Below are 21,128 nucleotides of genomic sequence, written 5' to 3' on the forward strand. Positions count from 1 at the left end.
TTTAGAATGTAGACATATTTACTTATACTATCTGTGCTTTTACTTAACTGAGATTATTTTAGTTGTTTTAAATTAGATAAAATATTTAAATGTGAACAAAAATGGGAAACAAAAACAGAAGAAATGACCAAAATAAAAATGCCATGTTAAAATTGAGGAGAAATGCAAGTGTAGTTACTTTATTGAGTTAAATTTTTTATATTAATTCCAGGATAAGGACTGATCCTCCTCTTCCTCTTCCTCCACCGCATCCTTCTGCTCCTACGTCTCATCATCCTTTTTCTTCCTCCTCCTCCTTCTTCTCCTCCACCGCCTTCTGCTTCTCATCATCCTTCCTCCTTTTCCTCCTCCTCCTCCTTTCATCTACCTCCTTTTGCTTCTCATCATCCTTCCTCCTCCTCCATCTTCTCCACAACCTCCTCCTGGTTCTCATCATCCTTCTCCTCTTCCTCCTTCTCCTACTTCTCATCATCCTCTTTCTTCCTCCTCCTCCTTCTTCTCCACAACCTCCTCCTGCTTCTCATCATCCTTCCTCCTTTTCCTCCTCCTCCTCCTTTCGTCTACCTCCTTTTGCTTCTCATCATCCTTTTTCTTCCTCCTCTTCCTTCTTCTCCACAACCTCCTCCTGGTTCTCATCATCCTTCCTCTTCCTCCTCCTCCTCCTCCTCCTTCTCCTCTTCCTCCTTCTCCTGCTTCTCATCATCCTCTTTCTTCCTCCTCCTCCTTCTTCTCCACAACCTCCTCCTGGTTCTCATCATCCTTCTCCTCTTCCTCCTTCTCCTACTTCTCATCATCCTTCCTCCTTTTCCTCCTCCTCCTCCTTTCGTCTACCTCCTTTTGCTTCTCATCATTCTTCCTCCTCTTCCTTCTTCTCCACAACCTCCTCCTGGTTCTCATCATCCTTCCTCTTCCTCCTCCTCCTCTTCCTCCTTCTCCTGCTTCTCATCATCCTTCCTCCTCTTCCTTCTTCTCCACAACCTCCTCCTGGTTCTCATCATCCTTCCTCTTCCTCCTCCTCCTCCTTCTCCTCTTCCTCCTTCTCCTGCTTCTCATCATCCTTCCTCCTCCTCCTTCTTCTCCACAACCTCCTCCTGGTTCTAATCATTCTTCCTCTTCCTCCTCCTCTCCTCCTCCTCCTCCTCCACCGCCTCCTGCTTCTCATCATCCTTCCTCCTCCTCCTCATCATCCTTCGTCTTCCTCCTTCTCCTACTTCTCATCATCCTTTTTCTTCCTCCTCTTCCTTCTTCTCCACAACCTCCTCCTGCTTCTCATCATCCTTCCTCCTCCTCCTCCTCCTTTCGTCCACCTCCTTTTGCTTCTCATCATCCTCCTCTTCTTCCTCTTCCTCAACATGATCATTGAGAGAAGCTTGGAGAGTTCCGAGTCAGCAGCTCTGCTCTCGTTTGAGGATTCTCGTCTGTTTTCCACTGGCACATCTGTCAGCCTGACAGGAGAGTGATTGATGTGTCCCCCTTCTGAAACTCGCTGTGGTGAGACACGACGTCGCACCAGACGACGTCCCCAGAAACAATTTAATGCCACGGTGGCTCCGACAGAGCCGCATCAGATGAACCTCAACTTCGAGTTTGTTCTTGTCAGAACGCTCCCTGCTTGTTCTCCTCTCACGCAGACCAGTCTGTTTATTCCACTCTTTTACTGACTGTTGTTGTTTTTCGTGAGTGAAATAACGTCTGGCTCCTCCCTCAGGCTGGTCACTCCCCACCGGACATGTCACCGGCCAGAACACCATGGAGGTCAACTGCATCGCCAACACCGTGAACTTCAACCACAAAAGCTGTCTGAGCTCCACACGGACAGAGGAGGTCGCCGTCGACTTTAACCCGCAGCAGCTTCATCGACCTCCAGAGACTCACAGTGGAACTTAACTGGCCCAGTACGGTGAACCCCGCAACAGGAACCAAACAGCCCATTGACCAGTGGATTTAAACATGACGCCGGCGTGAAGGCGACCCGCTGCACAGGATGCAACTTTGTGGGACCCCAGAGGGCACGAGTCATTAAGTGGCTACATTTTCTCTAGATGTGGTTCTCGTTGTGTGTCTTGTGTTGGTGTGACACTTTTCTAAACAAGAGTGAATTGTGAAGAGAGTCTCTCATCACGACACGCAAGAAGGAGCTGTCAATCACATCGAGGACAAAAGCAATACAGAGTTCTGTTGCAGTGTGTTGTGGGACTGATGGAAGTGCGTCTTATAGCCAGCCTGAAATCACAGAGAAGGCGGACAGTGTGGCCAAATGAGGCTCACGGACCTTGAGTTTGAGAAGCTTTAGTGTAACATACAAAAGACTCCAGTGTTCAGGGAGCCGCATGAATCATAGATCCTGACTGACACATGTGTGGTAAATGTCCAACATCCCTCCCCTCGCTCACCTCAACTGATAACAAGTAGTGGGCTGAGGTTGATGTGCACTTGCGTCACAGCGTGTGAAAATTGCAGTCTGTCTTGAATACAACTTGGTAGGTATGGTCACATGGATGAATGCATCGGTGGATTAAAGTGGTGGATGAATTGAATGATGGATGTATGCATGGATGGATAGTTGATCTATAAATGGATGATTCATGGACTGATGGATTGACGGACGGATGACTGAATCTACAGATGGATTCATGGACATATGATAGATGGATGGGTGGATCTATGCATTTATGGACAGATGGATTGATGGATGAGTGATGATGGATGAATGGATGGATGGACAGACAGAGGACGACCATCGTGGGCCACGAAGACAGTGAATCTGCTGCTGGACCCGGCGTGACCTCCTCTGTCCTCTCTGGCTGGATCTTGCACAGCGTCCCCGCAGGCTTGTTTGATACAGTGCTGAGGGTCACGGCTGGTCAGAGTTCACTGCAATAATAGCATTTTAATGGCTCCGTTTTAGCTTAGCATCACTGTGGTAAATGACCACATACAAGGTGCTGGTTTTCTCCTTAATGCACAAGCATACCACCACTTTCATGGAAGTCATCCTGACTTCATTTTCCTTTTCATCAGAATCAGAAATTGTGTTTGTAACATGCTCTGTACACAACATATCACAATAAACTGAAAAGAAATAATATTACAAAGTGCCAAAAAAATGATACAAAAGAGCTTAGAAAACAGTGTGCAACGAATGCAGTTCAAGAACAGAAAATGAGCCAAAAAAACCCTTCATTGTATTTTTTTCAGGGATGAATTGTATGTTTTTATTGCCACAGGAAGAAAGAAGCTCCTGTGGCGCTCGGTCTTTCAGATGAGAAGTCTCAGTCTGTTGGTCCATGTGCTACTGTATTGGACCAGGAGCGGACGGGTGATGTTATCCAGGATGCTCCTTAGTTTCAGGAGCATCCTTCTCTCCATAACCGTCTCCTAGGAGTCCAGTTTCACTCCCACCATATCACCAGCTTTGCGGATGAGTCTGTTAGTGTCCGCCACCGTTAATCTGCAGCCCCAGCAAACCACAGCGAACAGAATTGTGCAGGACACCACCGACTCATAAAACATCCTCAGCATTGTCCTGAAGGCATTGAAGGACCTGAGCCTCCTCAAAAAGTAGCGACGACTCCGACCCTTTTTGTAACGGACCTCTGTGTTCCCAGCCCAGTCCAGTTTATTGTCTATGACCCCAAGATATTTATCATCCTCGACCATATCCACATTGACCCCCCGGATGGAAACCCGGATGGGGTCACAGGAGACTTGGTCCTCCTTAGGTTCACCACAAGGTCTTTGGACTTCGCCACATTGAGCTGCAGGTGGTTCAGCTCACACCAAGAAACAAAGTCCTCCACCACAGCCCTGTAGACAGTCTCCTCACCCTTGCTGATAGGAGCGGACTTATGAGGACAGAACCAGCTATTTATCCTGATGAGGCAGGTAGTGTCTTAGAGCGGGAAAGCGAGTTCATTTGGGTGTTCTAGCGCACTCTGGCGTTAAGCAGCTGTTAAAGGAAGAGCACCAACAAGGATGAAGAGGACGACATCTGGTTTTCTTCTTAGCCTTGGTATAAAATACCTGAGCGTTTTTCTTTTCCCCCAAAACTATTATTGAAATGGTCACTGAAGTTGTCTCATTTCAACACAAAAAAATATGAAAATAATATTGCGTAATAAAGTGCTTATGTCATTATGTCATCGTTTATTCAACACTTAAAAAAATATATATTTTTTTATTTTTCTGAAGCATCTCAAATAAAATAAATGCCATTACGTTACGGTGAAATGCTGCTATCTAGCGGTCTAATATGGTATTGGCATTTGCATTGTGTGATTCGGAAGAGAATATTGAGAATATAGCTAATTTAAACTTCTTTTAATGAGCATTATATTCGTCAGATATTTGGTTAGTAGCTCAGTAAAAAAAAAAACATCTTCTTTTCAGTCAATCTCTATTTTTGTTCGTCGATCGAACTCGAGTTCCGCACGTGAAAATGACACATCGACAGACTTTATTGTGATGATCTCACACCATCATATTAACGGTCGAACTTGCCTCATTCCAGTGAGGAGGCCATGGCTCACTCCCGTGCTTTAAATCCAGCGCAATTGTTTTAGTGACTCTTTTCTGGCAGATGGAGAGGATATTAACATCCGTCCCTCACCATTGCGCGCATGAAATAACTCGATAAATGTTGTGAATCGATTCTTCGAAACCACTGCCCTGGCGTTTCCCAGGCAACGGCTCGAGCTCGAGGGGGACGCTTAAGGTTCCTTGTGATTGGATGTCAACTGCTGTCGGTTGCTCCTAATCTTTACGATGATTCGTTCTGAGTACCGTCAATGTACATTTCAGCATACTGATTGGCTGCAAGCGAACGCTGCCCCGCCCCCGAGAATAAGCCTGGCAGCTGCACTCGGCCAGACAACAGGTCCGAGGATCCGCTCCGAGATGACTCGCCGTTTTTCCACTTTTCAACCACTTTAGTGTTTATCGTTTGCCTTTCCTGTCGCAGGCGGGGCTCGTGGCGGGCTGGACATGTTACAAGAAGCGGCCGTGATGTGAGCAGGGGCGAGTTTTCCCGGTGTTTTGACTTGTCCATGGAGGAAGCGCCGAGCAGGCAAGTGCTCCGCTGCCTGCGCCCACGTTTGAGTTAGCCTCGTGGAAAACTACTGATCCAAGTTGCGTCGTGTCCTCAGAGGAGGCGAGATGTCTCCTCCAGACGGGGATTCGGACGATGAGATGCCGCTAACGTTGCCCACCGAGGAGGGTAGCAGCCACAGCGGGAGCATCCGAAAGGTGAGACGGAGCCCTGGACTCCTACGTGCGATACATGTCGATATATTGGCGTCACTTACTTGCGTGTTTTACGACGTCCGAGTAATGCCACAAGCAAAAACACCGTTCTAGACTCGTGTTGCGATATTCTTCCTCACAATTCCTAAAACACAGGGGTCATAAACCCTCCAAAACTGCGTGGGATCACCGCAACAGTCCAGTGAAGGCAGCACTCCACAGCAGAGTAAACTACAGCTCTCGGTTTTGAAGTTTGGTTTGGTAATGAACATTCTGTTTCTTGCAACATGCAGAATCGACAGGTTTATTTCTGAATGAAAAGTTCTAAATGATTCAAACAAAACCAAAAAATAGAGAAGGAAAATCACAAAATAAATTCCACTACAATAAAGAAATGGTAGTTAAGGTGTGGAAGAAAAAGGTTTAGTTGTGCGCCACATCTCAACAGGTTCGAGATCTCAAGTGATGTTGAGATGAAGGTGAGATTTCTATGATGCTCACCATCAGTTTATGTGTCTCATCGCCCAAGTGATGCAGCATTGACGTCGCACATCTGTCCCAGTGAACAGACACACTGTGGGGAGGATGGTTCTAACCTAACTAAAAAGATCCCTACAGAGAGCCACTGGTTAAAATGGGGGACTTCTGTCGTGTACTTTCGCCTGGAAATCAACTGCGCAGTATGTTTGTGAGGCGTCAATTGTTAACTCTGTCGCACACTTTGCTGCACAACAACACCTGCCGGAATTACTCGCTACAAGTCTCGACACAGAGGACACATCACCAGGGATCTTCCGATTCATCTGTTGTGTGCTTCTGCTTGGCAAACAGTGAGGGAACAGATGGACCACTGGCCTTGTACTGAAACGGTCTGGTCCATGTATGTGTACCGTTACACACCTGTTACATTACAATGCGCACGTTTGAGTTATAGCTACAGAGTCTCTTCTTGTTTCTTTGGTGATGGACAGAGGGTTTGAAAAGGTGTCCATGATGTATGCGGATGATATAGTGGTCTGAGGAGAAGAGACTGGAGATACGTGTGAGCAAAGGAGGGAGAGTGATGATGAGGAACTGAGAGCAGTGTTTGGGGTGAGACATCCAGAGCGAGGGACGGAGGTGAAGAGGAGCGTGCAGGCTGGGTGGAGAGGACTGTGACATTAGAGCAGCAGCAAGAGTGAGAGACGAGCTTCATCGGACAGTAGACAGTACGGCCGTGAGACCCATGACTCAGAGTTAGGAGAGTTAGGGATGAAGGTAATGAGGGTTGCTGGGAGTGACTAGAAAGGACAAGGTCTTGGACACGTGGAGAGGAGGGACAGGGTTGGACTGAGGACAAAGGTTCACAATGAAGGAATGAAAAAAGAAGCATCACATCACGACAATGGCAACTGATTTGGTGCTTGGTGGACATATTTGCACAGCACTAGCTGACAGGAAACCTGTCGGAACTCGCTGGCGCGCTCCCTCCTACTCACACATACACAATTTAACCCCAAAATGAAGGACACAGTCTCTGACGTTATGAACACAATAACCACTCCGTGGTTCAGTGAATACACCAGTTCAGCAGGGTTATTGCAGAGGAACCTGGAGAGACATCAAGTAAGGTGACTGAGGACCTATGTTTTAGCACAACAACGAGGGACAAAAAGACCTGAGATAGCAGCCTGTACAAGACCTGTATGACCTGGCTGCCACTGTCAGGAGCTCGCGTGAATCAGGGGAGAAAACGGGCAGCTCAGGGTTTCGCTGTAGTGTCGCGATCAGGACTGGTCCAGGAGCTTAATCCTCACAAGCACTGGAGGGATTACCTGCCAAGTCCACATGCTAAACAAACACCCTTTATTGGGTGAGAGGCAACAACACGGAAACTTGTATAAACTTGTATGTATTTCCGCGGCCAGAACTCGGCCTTCCACGGGTGTTGAAAGATCAGGCCTCGCAGAAGATCCCCACGAGGGAGTCGTCTCTCAGATATTTGATTGTGGATTCATGTCGTCTCTCTTTCTCTGCTCTGTGGTCTCTGAGATGTGAGGCTCATGAGAAGCCTCCACGGTCCCCGCCGGTGATAAACTCGGGCTGGTTCTCCACTGCGGGAGACATTCATTGTTGGTGGTGTTGGGCTGCGTTTGAGGGGTTGGATGTCTTTGGTAAAGGAGCCAACCATGTCCTTCTTTGACTGCAAATACAGTCTGCTAGTTAATATGGATTTCCTGGGTCAGTCCGGACCAGGTTTTTCCGATGGGATTCTCCGAGTCACCTGTGAGACTAGACTTTATTCTCGACCACACAGAAAGGATTCATCCGGACTAAAATCAAACTTCCCTTGAGCATCTGCCTTCCTGCACCCAGAAGCTTTTCTTCCTTTACCCACGGTTAAAATCAAATGGAAGCTTCTGGAGCTCTCCACCTCCTCACCCAGCTGACAGACCTACTGTACATGCCGGGGCAGCGTTTTATTTTGCAAACAAAAGCAGGAATCATCTTCAGATTATCCATGGCTTCATTTAGAGGCCGGTCCTGCTGATCAGCTTCACCTCCTGCTGCGTCTCTCCAGATTACTTCCATCTTTAGCTTCCAGTCGTCTCACACTGTCCTGATCTGCCTTTCCCAAATCATTGTCACGCTCCAACGCACCCCACACCGCTGGCTTCCTGCTGCTCCCAAATTGAAATCCTCGAGCAAACGTCTTGACTAATTCGGAGCGCGGAGGCCAAACTTGAGAGATGTCTGGAGGAAGCTTCCTGAACCTGTTGATTCTGGCCTTGTGGTTCCTAGCTGGAAGGCACTAACGCAGCTCAACATGCTTGTAGCAAGGCGGCTGGGATTGTCGCTTGTCATCGTGGGTAACATCCAGCTGAGGGCCTTCACCCTTCCATCATATAAAGCGAGGATGTTTCCCACTAGTTTCACATGTTGGTGCTGCACAAGAGTGAGACCCTGCAGACTTGCGGTCATAATGCCGTGGCCCAAGTCTGAATCAATTCTTTCTTGTCTCTTCAGGGGTGCGATCCTTTTGCTCAGACTCAGCGCAGTAAACTCCAGCACCGCCGCGCTCGAATCAACCAGCAGATCAACAAAGAGATGCGCATGAGAGCCGGGGCAGAGAACCTGTTCAGGTGAGATCGCTGGGATCTGTCCGGCTGCTGGAGTCCCACTGCAGCCGGACAGAATTCTAACAAATGACTTGTGGTGATGGACCTCCAAGGACCACCCAATTCCAAACCTAACTTCTAACTTCTGACACTAGTTCTGGACCATCTGCTGATGAGACACTGCCTTTGAAACAAAGACCAGTGTGAGGACCTGAAGCTCTGAAGCCATACCCTCTTAGCGTGTGTTTAGATGAATCTCTTGCCTCACCCGCTATTGTTTCTTGCTGTTTGCCTCTGAACAAGCCGGAGCAAAGCTTTTGAGCGGTTGCTCTTTGTCGGCTCTCCACCGTCGTATCTTCTGGCTGTGTCATCTGATGGGAAAAGGTCAAAGATCAGCCTCCTCCTAGACAGGCTCACTCCTCCAACACCCAGTTTTATAGCTGTGTGCCTCGCTGTTTGTCTGCCACCGCATGCCTGGGCATCTGCCTGTCAGAATTACTCAAAAACTACTTCAATGAAACAAGAAGGAACAGATGATGGCGTTTTGGTGGTGTTTTGAATGAGCATCTGGAGTTCCAGAGCACTACCATCCCTTTGAGCTCAATGCTGACCGGCTGGTCTGAGATGCAAACCGAACAGATCAGACCTGATCCCTGGTCCCTGAGCTCCTCCTCAAACCCTGACGTGTCTTGTGATAAATCAGCAGGAGCAGTGTTTTCTGTCTCCTCTCCCACACAAGCTGCGCGGCCTCCGGCTCAAAGCTGATGACTCAGTTTATGGGAAGTAAAACAAGTGCTCCTGGCCCTCCCTGATGGGACGGCGGGTCACACAGACAAAGAGGACCCCCGCGCAGCCCACCGGCCTGTAATCAGCTGGCTTTGTGTCCGACTCCCGTCCCGCTCCCATGCAGAGATTTCCTGAAAGCTCAACCCCCCGCGCCGTCACCACCTCCCGCTTGTTTGTCTGACACAGTTTTCATGCTCCCCTATCGCCTCCCCTCTTTTCTGCTCCGAGTCCATTCCACCGCTAGACATGTTTCACTTTCTTTTCCAGTGTTGCGTGGGTGGCAGAGCTGGCGCGGGACCGAGGGGCTGTAACCCCTCTGTGACCTGTGATTGGTGAATGTGCTTTTAGCCTCGATAGTGTTTGTATTGTTTCAGTCCACACACACACAGTTCCTGAATGGCAGCGGCATGTTGTGCGTGCGAGGGGGTGTGTTTTGAAGGGGATATCAGGCAGCTGATTTAAAGCTGACTAATCAGATTGCCGAGGCTTGATCCTTGTTAGTGTGTGCGTGTTTGTGCGTGTCAGAGTGTGAGATCAATGCACAGGCGAATGTTGAATTCATTTGAACTTCATCACTCACCTGCACCTCGTGGCATGTCATTCAAAATGAGATGACGAATGAGGAGAGGCGACTTTTGCTTTGCGAGGACATCCACTGGTCACGACTGAATGGAATGGACACCCACTCGTGTCCATCAACGGATGTGAAGTGCTACAGTCATGAAACATGAAGCCTTGTCCTCTTAAAGCTCCACCGGAGGCACCAGAAACTCACCATCTCAGGCTTCTGTCTGTTTGCAGGGCGACCACCAACAACAAGGTGAAGGAGACCGTGGCTCTGGAGCTCAGCTTCGTCAACTCCAACCTGCAGCTGCTCAAGGAGGAACTGGAGGAGCTCAACAGCAACATGGAGGTCTACCAGACCGACAGGTGTGGGCGCGTTGAGTCCCGTCCCACGGACCAGCTGTGAGCGAGGGCCCGGACATTTTGAGCCGTAAAGCCGTGTGGCAGCGGCTCTTTCAGTTTTCCTCCTCCTATAATTCCCTCTTTATCGATGCACCATCCCTTTAAAATATACTGGGATGACAACAGTCAACAAAAAAAACACATGAAGGCATCACGGATACGTTCAGAAACCTGATCAACGGAGCCGACGATCATGAACACAAGCTTTTTAGGCTAACGGTTCTTATCCAACAAGAACTTGAGTCATATGCGTAGCAAGGACACGTGAGCAGGTTCAGCTGACTAACTCCATCGTTGTGATCAAGGGTCGGCGTGTGGTCTAGAGCTGTGCTGATGTTGGTTCTTTGACCCAGCTCTGACTGTGGTTACGCAGGAGGTGTTCCTGCACCTCACGTCTGCACTCATGTGTATTCATAAAGAGTCACTTCATGACTCCACTTCACTGTCATTCAAGGATTGTGAAGGTGAAAACCAGGTTCCCAGCTGGGATTCAAACTTGTGCTGCTTGCATGAAGGCACGGGCTGTTAACCAGTACACCACCAGTGGCATTTCCCCAGTTTCCTGAGATTCAACACGTGCTCCCACCACCTGAAAAACGCGGTTGAATCATCAATAAGGTCCTGTTTTGTTAGCTCAGTGACATTCCAGAGTCAAGCCTTCAAAACCTTCCTAAATCCAGACTGACTTCTAGGTCAGCCTGTGTCTACCTGGACCTGGAAATGTCCTGAAAATCCAGTGCCAGGTCTTCAGTTCTGCTGTCGACAAACAAATGAACCGACACCGATCAAAACGTTGTGATGAGTCTGTGGTGGGGTCCTAATTGTCATGCCATCAGTGAGGTCCAGATAGACGTGGCGCCCGGTCCTGACTTGGGAGCGGGTGGCCTGTGGGGTCCTGATCGAGGGGGTGCTGGTGCATTTACAGTAATGCACTGCAGTTAGAGCCGGGGGGTGGGGTCCTGAGGGCGATAATACCCCTGATCACCGTCCTGTTAGTGACACCGTGGTGTGGGTGGGTGAGTGGGGGGAGGGGGCGGCAGGTTAACGCTGGGCTTTAGCTGCTGCGACGGGATTGAGAGACGAGCAGATGGCCGAACATGCAGCCGAGTCACCGTGTGGATTTGTGTTCACAGTGAAGCTGTCAATGTTCCCATGATCCCACTGGGCCTAAAGGAAACCAAAGAAGTGGACTTCACGGTGCCGATTCAGGTGAAGACGCTCTCGTGCCGGTGATGGGAGGGTTGTCGTGACGATGCGTCATGAGGTCCTCTCGTCAGAACGGCAATGTCATGTTGCAGCAGCTGAAACAGTTGCTATCGTGGGGGAAGTTTGACTGAAAAGTCATCTGTGTGGCCAGGACTTTGTGTGCGAGCACTACGGAGAGGACAGTTCCCTCTACGACAAGGAGATCAAGGAGCTGATGGAGCTCAGACAGGTGCCTTCATCCTCTTCATGAAGACTGACGTAGGTTCGTGGCTGCTAAACTCTCTGTTTGGGTTCAGGCCATGAGAACACCCAGCCGGAACCAGACGGGCCTGGAGTTGCTCATGGAGTACTACAACCAGCTGTACTACCTGGACCAGCGCTTCTGTCCGCCGCACCGGAACCTGGGAGTCCACTTCCACTGGTAGGCCACCTTCAGTTTGAGAAGCATTTGAAGTCTCCTGACAGCGTCTTGATGCGAGGTCCTGTTCAGCCGAAGGCTGTCGTGTCCGCACGAGTTCAGTGCAGGCAGTCATGGCATGGAGTCATGGCAGAGTGTGACCATGATGTCATCCCATGTTTGCCCTTTCTAACATCCAAGGATCCATGGGTGAACTGTCTGCTCCATGTCCCTGACTATATCTTACACTGCAGCAAGAGAAGTGGCATCTAAACTGAAAGATCTTTGTGCTCCAGTGCGTCTTTACTGTGTGGCACCCGCTCTCAATGTTTCCCTCATCTCCCAGGTACGACTCTCTGACCGGCGTCCCATCCAGTCAGCGGGCGCTGGCGTTTGAGAAAGGCAGCGTGCTGTTCAACATCGGAGCGTTGTACACGCAGATCGGAGCCAGGCAGGATCGCTCCGCCGCCGCCGGCATCGACCGGGCGATAGACGCCTTTCAGCGGGCGGCAGGTGTGGATTTGGTTCCGTAGCGATAAAGCTGTTTGGATCTTGTGCGTCTTACAGCTGTTCCTCCCTTCAGGTGCCTTCAACTACCTGAAGGAGAACTTCTCCAACGCTCCGAGCCTGGACATGAGCAGCCCCTCGCTGTGCATGCTGGTGCGTCTGATGGTGGCTCAGGTGCAGGAGTGCGTGTTCGAGCGTGTCACACTCACCACGCAGGACACCTGCTTCACCTCGCAGCTGCGGCTGGCTCAGGAGGCCGCGCGGGTGAGTGACGCACTCCTCGGGAGCCTGGGTCGGGTGACCGTGATGACCTCAGCAAGTGTCTCCGGCAGGTGTCGGACGTCTACCTGCTGGTGCAGCAGACCATGTCGCAGCCGCTGATGAAGGACTACGTGCCGTTTTCGTGGGCGTCCATGGTCCAGGTCAAGTCGGAACACTTCCGCGCTCTGTCGCACTACTACGCTGCCGTGGCGCTCTGCGACCACACGTGTAAGTCTCACCGAGAGAGAGTGAGGGTTCATGCCTGGTGATGACAGGCTCTTCATTATGACCTTGGCTCAGACGAAAATGCTCATCTCGGTCGCAACTTTCCCGCCAATTTCACCCATCACTCTAGTGTCCTGTCGCTCCGCCCCTCTATGCGGCATGTGCGCCATCATATCCCCTCCCTCCTTGCTGAGATGAAGTCGTGTGCGACGCCACACAAATCTCTAATTGCCAAGGGTCGCAATTCGGACCTGAAGGATCCTGAATCCTAAATGTCCAAATTCCCATGATGGAAATGTGGAATAGCGGTAGTGACTAGTGCAGCGTCACCAGAACGCTATACAGGGCAGACGTAAACCAACATGGCCGACCTCCAGATCCATCTCTCTCCAGGCTGTTTCTGAGCCTCTACATCCCGACACTGTGGTACAGAGCAGCAGTTGCTGTTTGAATGAGCCGCTCACACACGCCTTTACGCACTTTAGACTCCGCCTATCCAAACCTCTGTCAGGCTCCGCCCTTGTGAGGAGCTCCGGAACAACATAACCAGCGCTCACTACATGCTGTCAGCCGGAAAACTACTCACAGAACATGGTCATAAAAAAGACAGACTTATTTTATCATCACTTATTTATTCATTTATTTTGTGTGTGTCTTATTTGCTCTTGAAATACTCAGCGTTTTCTGCAAACAAAGTGTTAACTGTTCAGTGGTGTCGCAGCAGCTTTTAAGGCACCTGGCTTGTAGCTACGGGATCATTTGTTGCCGTGGGTGACAGGGTTGGCATATTTGACTGAATGGTTGTGTCTCAGTGCCAGACGACGGAGGCGACTGTGACGAGGAAGCGGAGAAAGCCTTCCTGCAGTTCTACATCAGCTCTCCTGCGGGGCCGCCACTCAGCCACGTGCTGAGCGACCCAGAGAAACGGAGGAAATTTGGTGAGTTTCTCCAGGCCCGGAACAGTCCACCAACCCCCCCGAACACCTCACTGAGTTCTGCGGCTGTGAAGGCAAAGCTCACCTGCGGCGCGCGGTCATCCGACACGAGGAGGCCATGAGGGTCCATGGTCTCTGCAAGATCCTGAGGAAGATGGACATCCTGCAGGACGTGCTGTCCCTCACACACAAACGCTCGCTGGAGAAGTACTCCGAGCTGGACCGGGAGGACGACTTTGACGAAACTGCGGAGGCTCCGGAGATACAGTGTGAGTAGCAGAGCGTGTGAGCGACGTGACTTGAGTGCCGCAGTACTGAAATGCAACGTGCACTGGATGAAAATGTGGCACGTGGCTACAGAAAATGAAGCACCGCTGACATCACTCAAGTCAGAACGCTGGTGATGCCAGGTGAGTTCAGCACAGCAGCTGCCCAAGACAGCGTAGAAATGAACGAGACCACGGAGTGTGGAGACGCGACATGTCAGGGTGCCACGCTGCCGGAGTGAAGCTCAGCCTGCTGGTGTTCTCCTCGTGCCGCGCGCGCGCCGACTTGCATAAAGATGGGAGTCAATAAAGAAAACGAAACAGGATGGAAACTAGCAAGATGAACAAGAAGCTGAGCCGAATCATGACACCCAGCAGTTTCTGCACACTAGTATTAGTTTATCATTTGGCATACAGCAGCCTCTAAGGTCATGGATACCATATGTTCAGCCAGGAAACTGCATGTCTCAGTTCATATCACAGCCTCATTACTATCGCTCTGAACATGCTTCATCCCATACCGTCAGCCAGTCCCTGCGAAATCCTGGCAACAGTTCTCTCCATCCTTCCCCTGAGGTTCAGATACCTCAGGAAATTTTCTGTGAGATCAATTTGATCTATTCTCTTGGCTGATCCCGGGTCCGCCGCGGGGGTCTCCCCTTGCTGAGGTTGGGTACCAATAAAAAGGCAGGTTTCACGACCATGTCAGGCCAAAACTGTGTCTCCCTTTGTTGGCAGCTAAAACTCACCAGAAACCAGAAATCACTCCCATAAACTTCTCCACGGTCCAAGTCACAGAGATCTTCCAGAGACTGGTGAGCAACTGCTCGACAACAAATCCGCGACTGGGGATGAGGATTCTGTCAACCTCCGGAACTGTGTCTCTCAGGGGCCTCTGTCAGTGTTCTGCGCTCGGGCTCGCTGGGGTCCAGTCCGTCTCATCGGGCTGCAGAGGAAGGACGGCGGACTGGGCCTGACCCTGAGGGGAGACTCTCCAGTCCTGGTCGCGGGAGTCGTGCCGGGGGGATGTGCAGCGGTACGAGATGAGCTTAATCACAGTCGAGAGCTGAGGGCCGCGTATTTCTTTGTTCATTTCCTGCGCTGTGTTTCCAGGAGGCGGGGCTACGGGAAGGCGACTACATCGTAGCGGTGGACGGCCATGACTGTAAATGGGCCAAACACAGTGAGGTGGTCAACATGCTCAAGAGCTCCGGCGACAGAGCGGTGGAGCTCAGCGTGGTGACTCTGCACTCGCACGAATCGCAGGTGTGTGGGGGCGGGGCTGTTGCCACCGTACTGCAAGATGTTACTCGAGTAGAAGCAAAGTTTCTGAAATGCAGCTAGAAATAAGAAGGTCATTCATCACCATTCATCCAGACCCTTTCATGCCTGCCCTCAGACAGACCGACGGGCCGCCATACTGTCGCAGAGCAGCGACAAAGAAAACAGCCGTCAGCGGTTGGTGGGCGGCGCCAAAGGCCAGAGCTCCGCCTCCTTACTCAACTGGAACCGGAAGAAGAAGCAGGAAGGAGCCGCGGTCACCAAGAGACTCGGGGGCACTTTCAGTTTGTCGTTCGGAAGCCTGAGAGACACAGAGGCCATGTACTGAGCGGGGGACTGGAGCCCAACTCAGGGATTCGGACGGTGACCCGGAGCGAAGGTAGGGGGCGCACCTCTATGAGTGCTGGAGCTTCTTGACTCCGCCTACATTCAAGTATTCTTCATCCTGAAGCAGCCAAATTCGGTGTGAACGGACGTGCCCTGATAAGGACAGGGCAGAGTTGAGGACAGTGACACCTAGTGGTAGAAACAGGTATCGCCCTCCAGTGTTCCATTTTAGAACTGCTTGTGAATTGAAGCTGCCTGTGGCCATGTAGCAAATGTTTGGAAGTGCGCTCGCGTTTTGAGGTGCAACGCTCTCGTTCCATGTGTCAACACCACTTTACTAGACTTGCTTAAAAGCACTTCAGCAGCTGTAGCCAAGCACTGTGTGAACTACATTGATCATAAGAGGAGCTCATTAATGTTGCAATAACCAACTTCCACGCTGTGAAATCAAGTGTGAATGTGCATCCCACTTGCGTTGTTTAGAGACGTAGCGGACATTGACTCTGGAAGCCATGTGGGCGAGAGAGGCTGGTGGAAATCCGATTTACCGAACACAAGGTAACTTTTGTGACGTGAAGATATTGTCGTCCAGCAGGAGTGGAACACGCCGATATCCCCGTCCCTTGTTGCCCGAGTGGTTTCATGTACGATGTTTGTACTGACGGGCGCAGCAGAGCAGAGGAGACCAGACTGTTGCGTTTAATGTCCAACCGTTCAGAAAGCAAGAGGGTCCCTGGTTCAAATCTGGGTGAGGGCCAAGCTAGGATTCGGCAGCTCTTAAAACCGTCGCAGCCTGGCGAACCAGGCGGGGCTGAAGATCGGTCGCACCACACCGACCACAGTGAACCATGGCTCCGCTGAGGAGGATCAGCGAATGACCTGACTTTCCTCCACAGCGCAGCGCGGCTTAGTCAACCAGGTGAGACTTAGAGTAGAACCTGTGCTCCTCCGAGAGAAGCCTCCCTGGTGAGGTACTGCAGCCATGTCTCACAGGGTCTCTTTGCTCCTGTTGCTCCCCCCACGACACAAAAGGAAAGTCAACACATTTCAGTAAAAACGTGAAAAAGTTGGGTCACGATGAAAGGTGACTTCACATGGGTGAAATGACTTCTGAAGGTCGTCACTGATGGAGTGCAGCGGTGCGGCTCTGAGTAAATGTGAATATTTCTGGAAGATAACTGTTTGATCATGTGAGGAATTTGCACAGTTTTTCATGTAAAACACAATAAAAAAACTGAACATGACAGCTGTAGCTGTTTTGCTGACATCGACTGAGAGGAAAGGACTCTGTGAAGAGTCTGGATGCGCCTCCCGAGGGGCCTTCTGAACCAACTTCAGTCGTTGTTCGATGTCACCAGAGAACCCCTGGAGGTGGAAACCGGACCTCCAAGGTGCCGCCGACCCTCCAGAGAGATGCATTTGAGTTCAAATGAACCTGAATTAAAAATCTATTCCAGAGAGGACATGGGACTTTCTTCCCTGATTTCCAGAACCTCTGACCAAACCCACCAAATGCAGTTTTTGGAGCAACGCCAGCTGAGATGGATCCATCAAATTCACAACAGAGGGCGCTACTCCAGAGGGCCCATGAACTCAGGTCTCACTGGATTTTTCCATTTTGCTCCTGGGGACAGGAGGAGTCGACAGGAAAGACTGCTCTGCATCATTCTTTTGGCTCTACAGATTCATCAGGTGAGGGGCAGGATCAGCACCAACCGGGCTCCGACAGTCTCCTCTTTAGATGGCTCACTTTCATCGTACACAAGTAGTTGTGCGTCAAACTCAAGGCCAAAAAAAGCCATCATTTTTTGTGGCCCCTGAAGATTACTATTCAAAATTGCAGCAAAAAAAAAAAAAAAAAAAAAAAAAAAAAGGTCCCCTGAGTCGACATCACCACATGCTTCAAAGGTTGCTATCCGACAGCTTGTTTTCTGGCAAGTGGCGATTCTTAAGGTCCAAAATGAATCTTCTGCAAACACGATACAGATGAGAGTCCAATGAAGGACATTTGTCAGACCACCACCGGAGACAAACTAGACTGGCATCACAGTGAGACTCAGCTCCTGTGACAGAGTGCCACTCGAACCTGTGACGGTGGATCAGGACTTTCTGCGGACCACAGATCCAGATGGAAACTGACCATGAACATATTGAGACAGTAAACAGAAACTGTTCCACAGCCTTTTAATTCCATGGTCATCTACAGGACCACATAGATCCAGGACGTCCTGTTCTGCCGGGCCAAAGTCCGCCAGAAAAAAGCCCCCAAAGAGTTCCGGCCAGATGACGACAGATCGATAGTCCAGAGACCCTGGTCTTTACCTCACCGCACAAACGTCTCCATCATTCGGGTTACAAATTCAATAGCATGAAATGTATTTCCCTGCTAACAAGTGTCCCTTCACACTTCAACAAAACAATAAAAGCGCTCCTGGTCCAGGTCTACGGGGCAGCGCCCCCCAGACCGCTTTGCTCCAGCTCGGCGATCACCGACATATGCTTGAAGTCAGCCGGACTGTGGTTGAACGTCTCCACCAGCCGGAACGTCTCCTGCCGCTGCGTCCCGTAGAACAGCTGCACCTGGTTGGCCAAACACTGCGCCTGGTGGACGGTCTGGGAACAGCATCACGCCATCATGTATCTTGGCTCACTGCCAGAGGCTTCATTTAGTCACCGCGTCCATCCCTCACTCATTCATCACTCTTCCCTCCCTTTCCCTTCCACTCATTTATTCCTGTTTTACTCTTCAGTCCCTCCATCTTCTCGCCCCTTTCTGACATCTAACCCAGGGGTCACCAACCTTTTAGCAACCACAAGGGCACTGCATGAGGGGTGGAGTAAAAAAATGTTTTACTCCACCCCTGATCTAGCCTCTCTCCTATCCTTCTTTGCAGCATGTTTGAGCGCCCCCTGCTGGTTGCCCTCCATGCCACGGTCCAAAGATTAGCGAGTCAGACTTACGACAAACTTGGGGTCCAGCTCGGCCGTCATGAGGACCACGTTCTTGGAGTCCTTGAGCTCGGGGTAGTGGTAGAGGATGAGCTGACTCGGGGCGTTCTCACCCCGGGTCTGGACGTTTCGGAAAAGACAAAGCAGGAAAGGCAGTGTCAGGTGAAAGCGTGAGGAGAAGCTGACTGACCAAAGCTGCTGACCTGGATGTTGATGAGGGAGGTGAAGTGGAGCTCGTGCCCGGACCACTGACCCACGTAGAACTCGTAGCCCTCCTTCTGAGGCACCGCGAACAGGAACTGGAAGGACATGAGTGTTACCACGGCAACTGCGACCACTGTGCCCGGTGTGAGCGACGCACCATGGGGCAGGACGCCGCGCGGCCAGAGATGATGTCATACGTCTGCGCCTGTGAGAGGGTTGAGAGACGCGCAGTCAATGGGACTCAGATGACTGACAGGTGAGGAGGGACTGAACTGACCGGGATGACGGCGCTGACGGTGTCTTTGGTGGAGTAATATTTCATCCACAGCTGAGGAGGAGCAGAGAGAGGTTAGGCCAGCTTCTGAAGCCCCGCCTCCTTTCATCCAGCAATCTCTGCCAGTCCACTCATCCATTGATTCATTCCTTTTTAGTTGTCATCCCATCGACCACCCTTTGTTCAGCATCTCATTCATCCAACTCTCTGTTCACCATTCATTTTATACATTTCATTTTCGAACTTCCATCCATCCGTCAGCTTGTCATCCTGCCCTCCACACACATATCACTCATACTTCATCCATCCATCCATCCGTCCGTCCGTCAGCTTGTCATCCTGCCCTCCACACACATATCACTCATACTTCATCCATCCATCATGAGGCCGATCATTCATTGTCAGTCCATCGTGGAATTCATTCATTCACGTCACCTATCTACTCAAACTCACAGTTCCTTCCATCTTTCTTCCCCTTCACTCATCTTCCATCCGTGGCTTCATTTATTCATCCATCCGCTCATCTTTCCTTCATCTGCACTCCTTTCTTTGTTTGTATCCCTTAATACTTGTTGCGTTCACCCATCCAGCACTAGTTCTCCTCTTCCTTACGGCATCTTCTTTTATCAGTTCATCTCCTGTCTAGCTTTGCCTCCAGTAGATCCATCACACGGGTCAATGTTCCTCCTTTTCTTAAACCCCGCCATACTCTCCTTCAGTCGAACCAGCGTCCATCCATCTCTGCATTTTTTACCATCTGCGTTCCTGTCCTCCCATCATCATCCCTCCATCATCACAGACCATCTTTTGCTCCCTTCAATCATTTATACCGCTTCACTTGTTTCGCTTCCAGATCTGTCCATCCATGCGCAGCCGTTTTAAACGCCGTCCTTTCACCTGCCCATGGTCCTGTCTTCTTTCGTCTCCAGACCACAAACCAAACGGGAGCCGGGGAGGAAGAGGATGTGGGTTCTCACCTCAGCGATCTCATCTCCACTCTTGTCCTGGATCATCTCCATGTTGAGGATGGAACCCAGCGTCTGAGGAAGATCACCATCATGTTTGAAATCACTATCCTTCAGTCATGGTTCCATCAACCTTCTACCTTGTTTTTGGTGAAGCCACTTTCTACCCCGCTGGCCGCCATCTTGTCTCTCTTCTCCAGCTGCAGAAAACAAACGGCATCACTTCCTGACCGCGGCCCCGCTTCTCAGGGAGACACAGGTGAAACCTCTGACTGGGAGACAGAGTAAAAAAAAGCCATGTCTCCATCACCTCCTCCTCCACCAGCCTGATGAACTCGGCCTGTCCGGAGGAGCCCAGGACTTCCTTCTTCGCCTCATGACGCTTGTCCACCCGTGCTTTAAACTCCTGAGGTTTGGAGCTGGAATCAAAAGCAGGATCCGATTCATTGTCATGTCATACGAGGATCAGGACATTTACTGGTCCTCATAAAAGTAGAGACACACACAGAAATGTTGTTGCAACATTCATAATAAACCATTAATAAACACCACATACTGTGAAGTTCATACAAACTTAACGATACGATTCTTGGAGGGAGTCGCACAACTAAAGGGTCGACTCATTTCTGATGGACGAATACGCATTTAAGGTTAAAAATAACACAAACACAAAATAATCTGACGACTCATGTCTGTTCAGGTGGCGAGGCAGGCGTGACTGACTGACCTCCGCAGCTTCTGGATCTTCTCCTGATATTTGCTGTAATACGGATTCTCCTCCAGCTCCGGCTCCTTTCGGACAGAGAAGGCCCGGAAGTGTGACGGGACCAGGCCGGGAATGAGCGGTCGAATCCCGGCCGCTCTGACCGCTAACATCCCGCGATACAAACATGACATCTGCAGCAGAGCGGCCGCCATGTTGCCATCGCTCTGGAGCCACATCGAAAATGGTCCGACCCGCAACGGCGAGGAGATTTCAGTTCCGCGGGAGTGGGCGAGAGCGAACAGTGCGAGCTCTTTCTGTTTTAAGTGGATTTAAGCTCCAAAGAATATTTGAACTCAAGTCAGAAGCGCTCTAAAAGAGCGGTGTTTTTAGAGCGCTTCTGACTTGTTATTACACAGACTGGCCGCTAGATGTCAGTGTTTTTATGCGTTGCGATTTCAATCATAAATAAGGAAATCAGGGAGTCAAACTGTGTGGTTCAAATGAAACAAGTGACACATTCAAAGGCTAAATAAA

The 21,128-nt window shown here is 50.4% G+C and overlaps 2 protein-coding genes across 2 annotated transcripts; one reads left to right on the top strand and one right to left on the bottom strand.

Moving 5' to 3' along the window:
* Positions 1–4,861: 4,861 nt before the first annotated feature.
* rhpn1 (rhophilin, Rho GTPase binding protein 1) lies at positions 4,862–17,283 on the top strand. The gene is made up of 16 exons (XM_053853487.1): positions 4,862–5,065; positions 5,145–5,244; positions 8,248–8,363; positions 9,927–10,055; positions 11,225–11,300; positions 11,449–11,526; positions 11,594–11,718; positions 12,041–12,207; positions 12,278–12,465; positions 12,534–12,690; positions 13,500–13,625; positions 13,697–13,891; positions 14,627–14,703; positions 14,778–14,924; positions 15,002–15,154; positions 15,288–17,283. Exons 1-16 carry the CDS (start codon positions 5,046–5,048, stop codon positions 15,495–15,497), a joined length of 2,064 nt encoding a protein of 687 aa, XP_053709462.1. The 5' UTR covers positions 4,862–5,045; the 3' UTR covers positions 15,498–17,283.
* A 367-nt stretch (positions 17,284–17,650) lies between these two features.
* atpaf1 (ATP synthase mitochondrial F1 complex assembly factor 1) lies at positions 17,651–20,846 on the bottom strand. The gene is made up of 9 exons (XM_053854414.1): positions 20,616–20,846; positions 20,199–20,307; positions 20,029–20,088; positions 19,901–19,963; positions 18,927–18,977; positions 18,807–18,854; positions 18,649–18,744; positions 18,458–18,565; positions 17,651–18,109 (listed from the first exon to the last, which is right to left on the bottom strand). Exons 1-9 carry the CDS (start codon positions 20,828–20,830, stop codon positions 17,939–17,941), a joined length of 921 nt encoding a protein of 306 aa, XP_053710389.1. The 5' UTR covers positions 20,831–20,846; the 3' UTR covers positions 17,651–17,938.
* Between the last annotated feature and the right edge of the window lie 282 nt (positions 20,847–21,128).

Source organism: Synchiropus splendidus, chromosome 1 (assembly GCF_027744825.2).
Source record: "Synchiropus splendidus isolate RoL2022-P1 chromosome 1, RoL_Sspl_1.0, whole genome shotgun sequence".
Lineage (NCBI taxonomy): Eukaryota > Metazoa > Chordata > Actinopteri > Syngnathiformes > Callionymidae > Synchiropus > Synchiropus splendidus.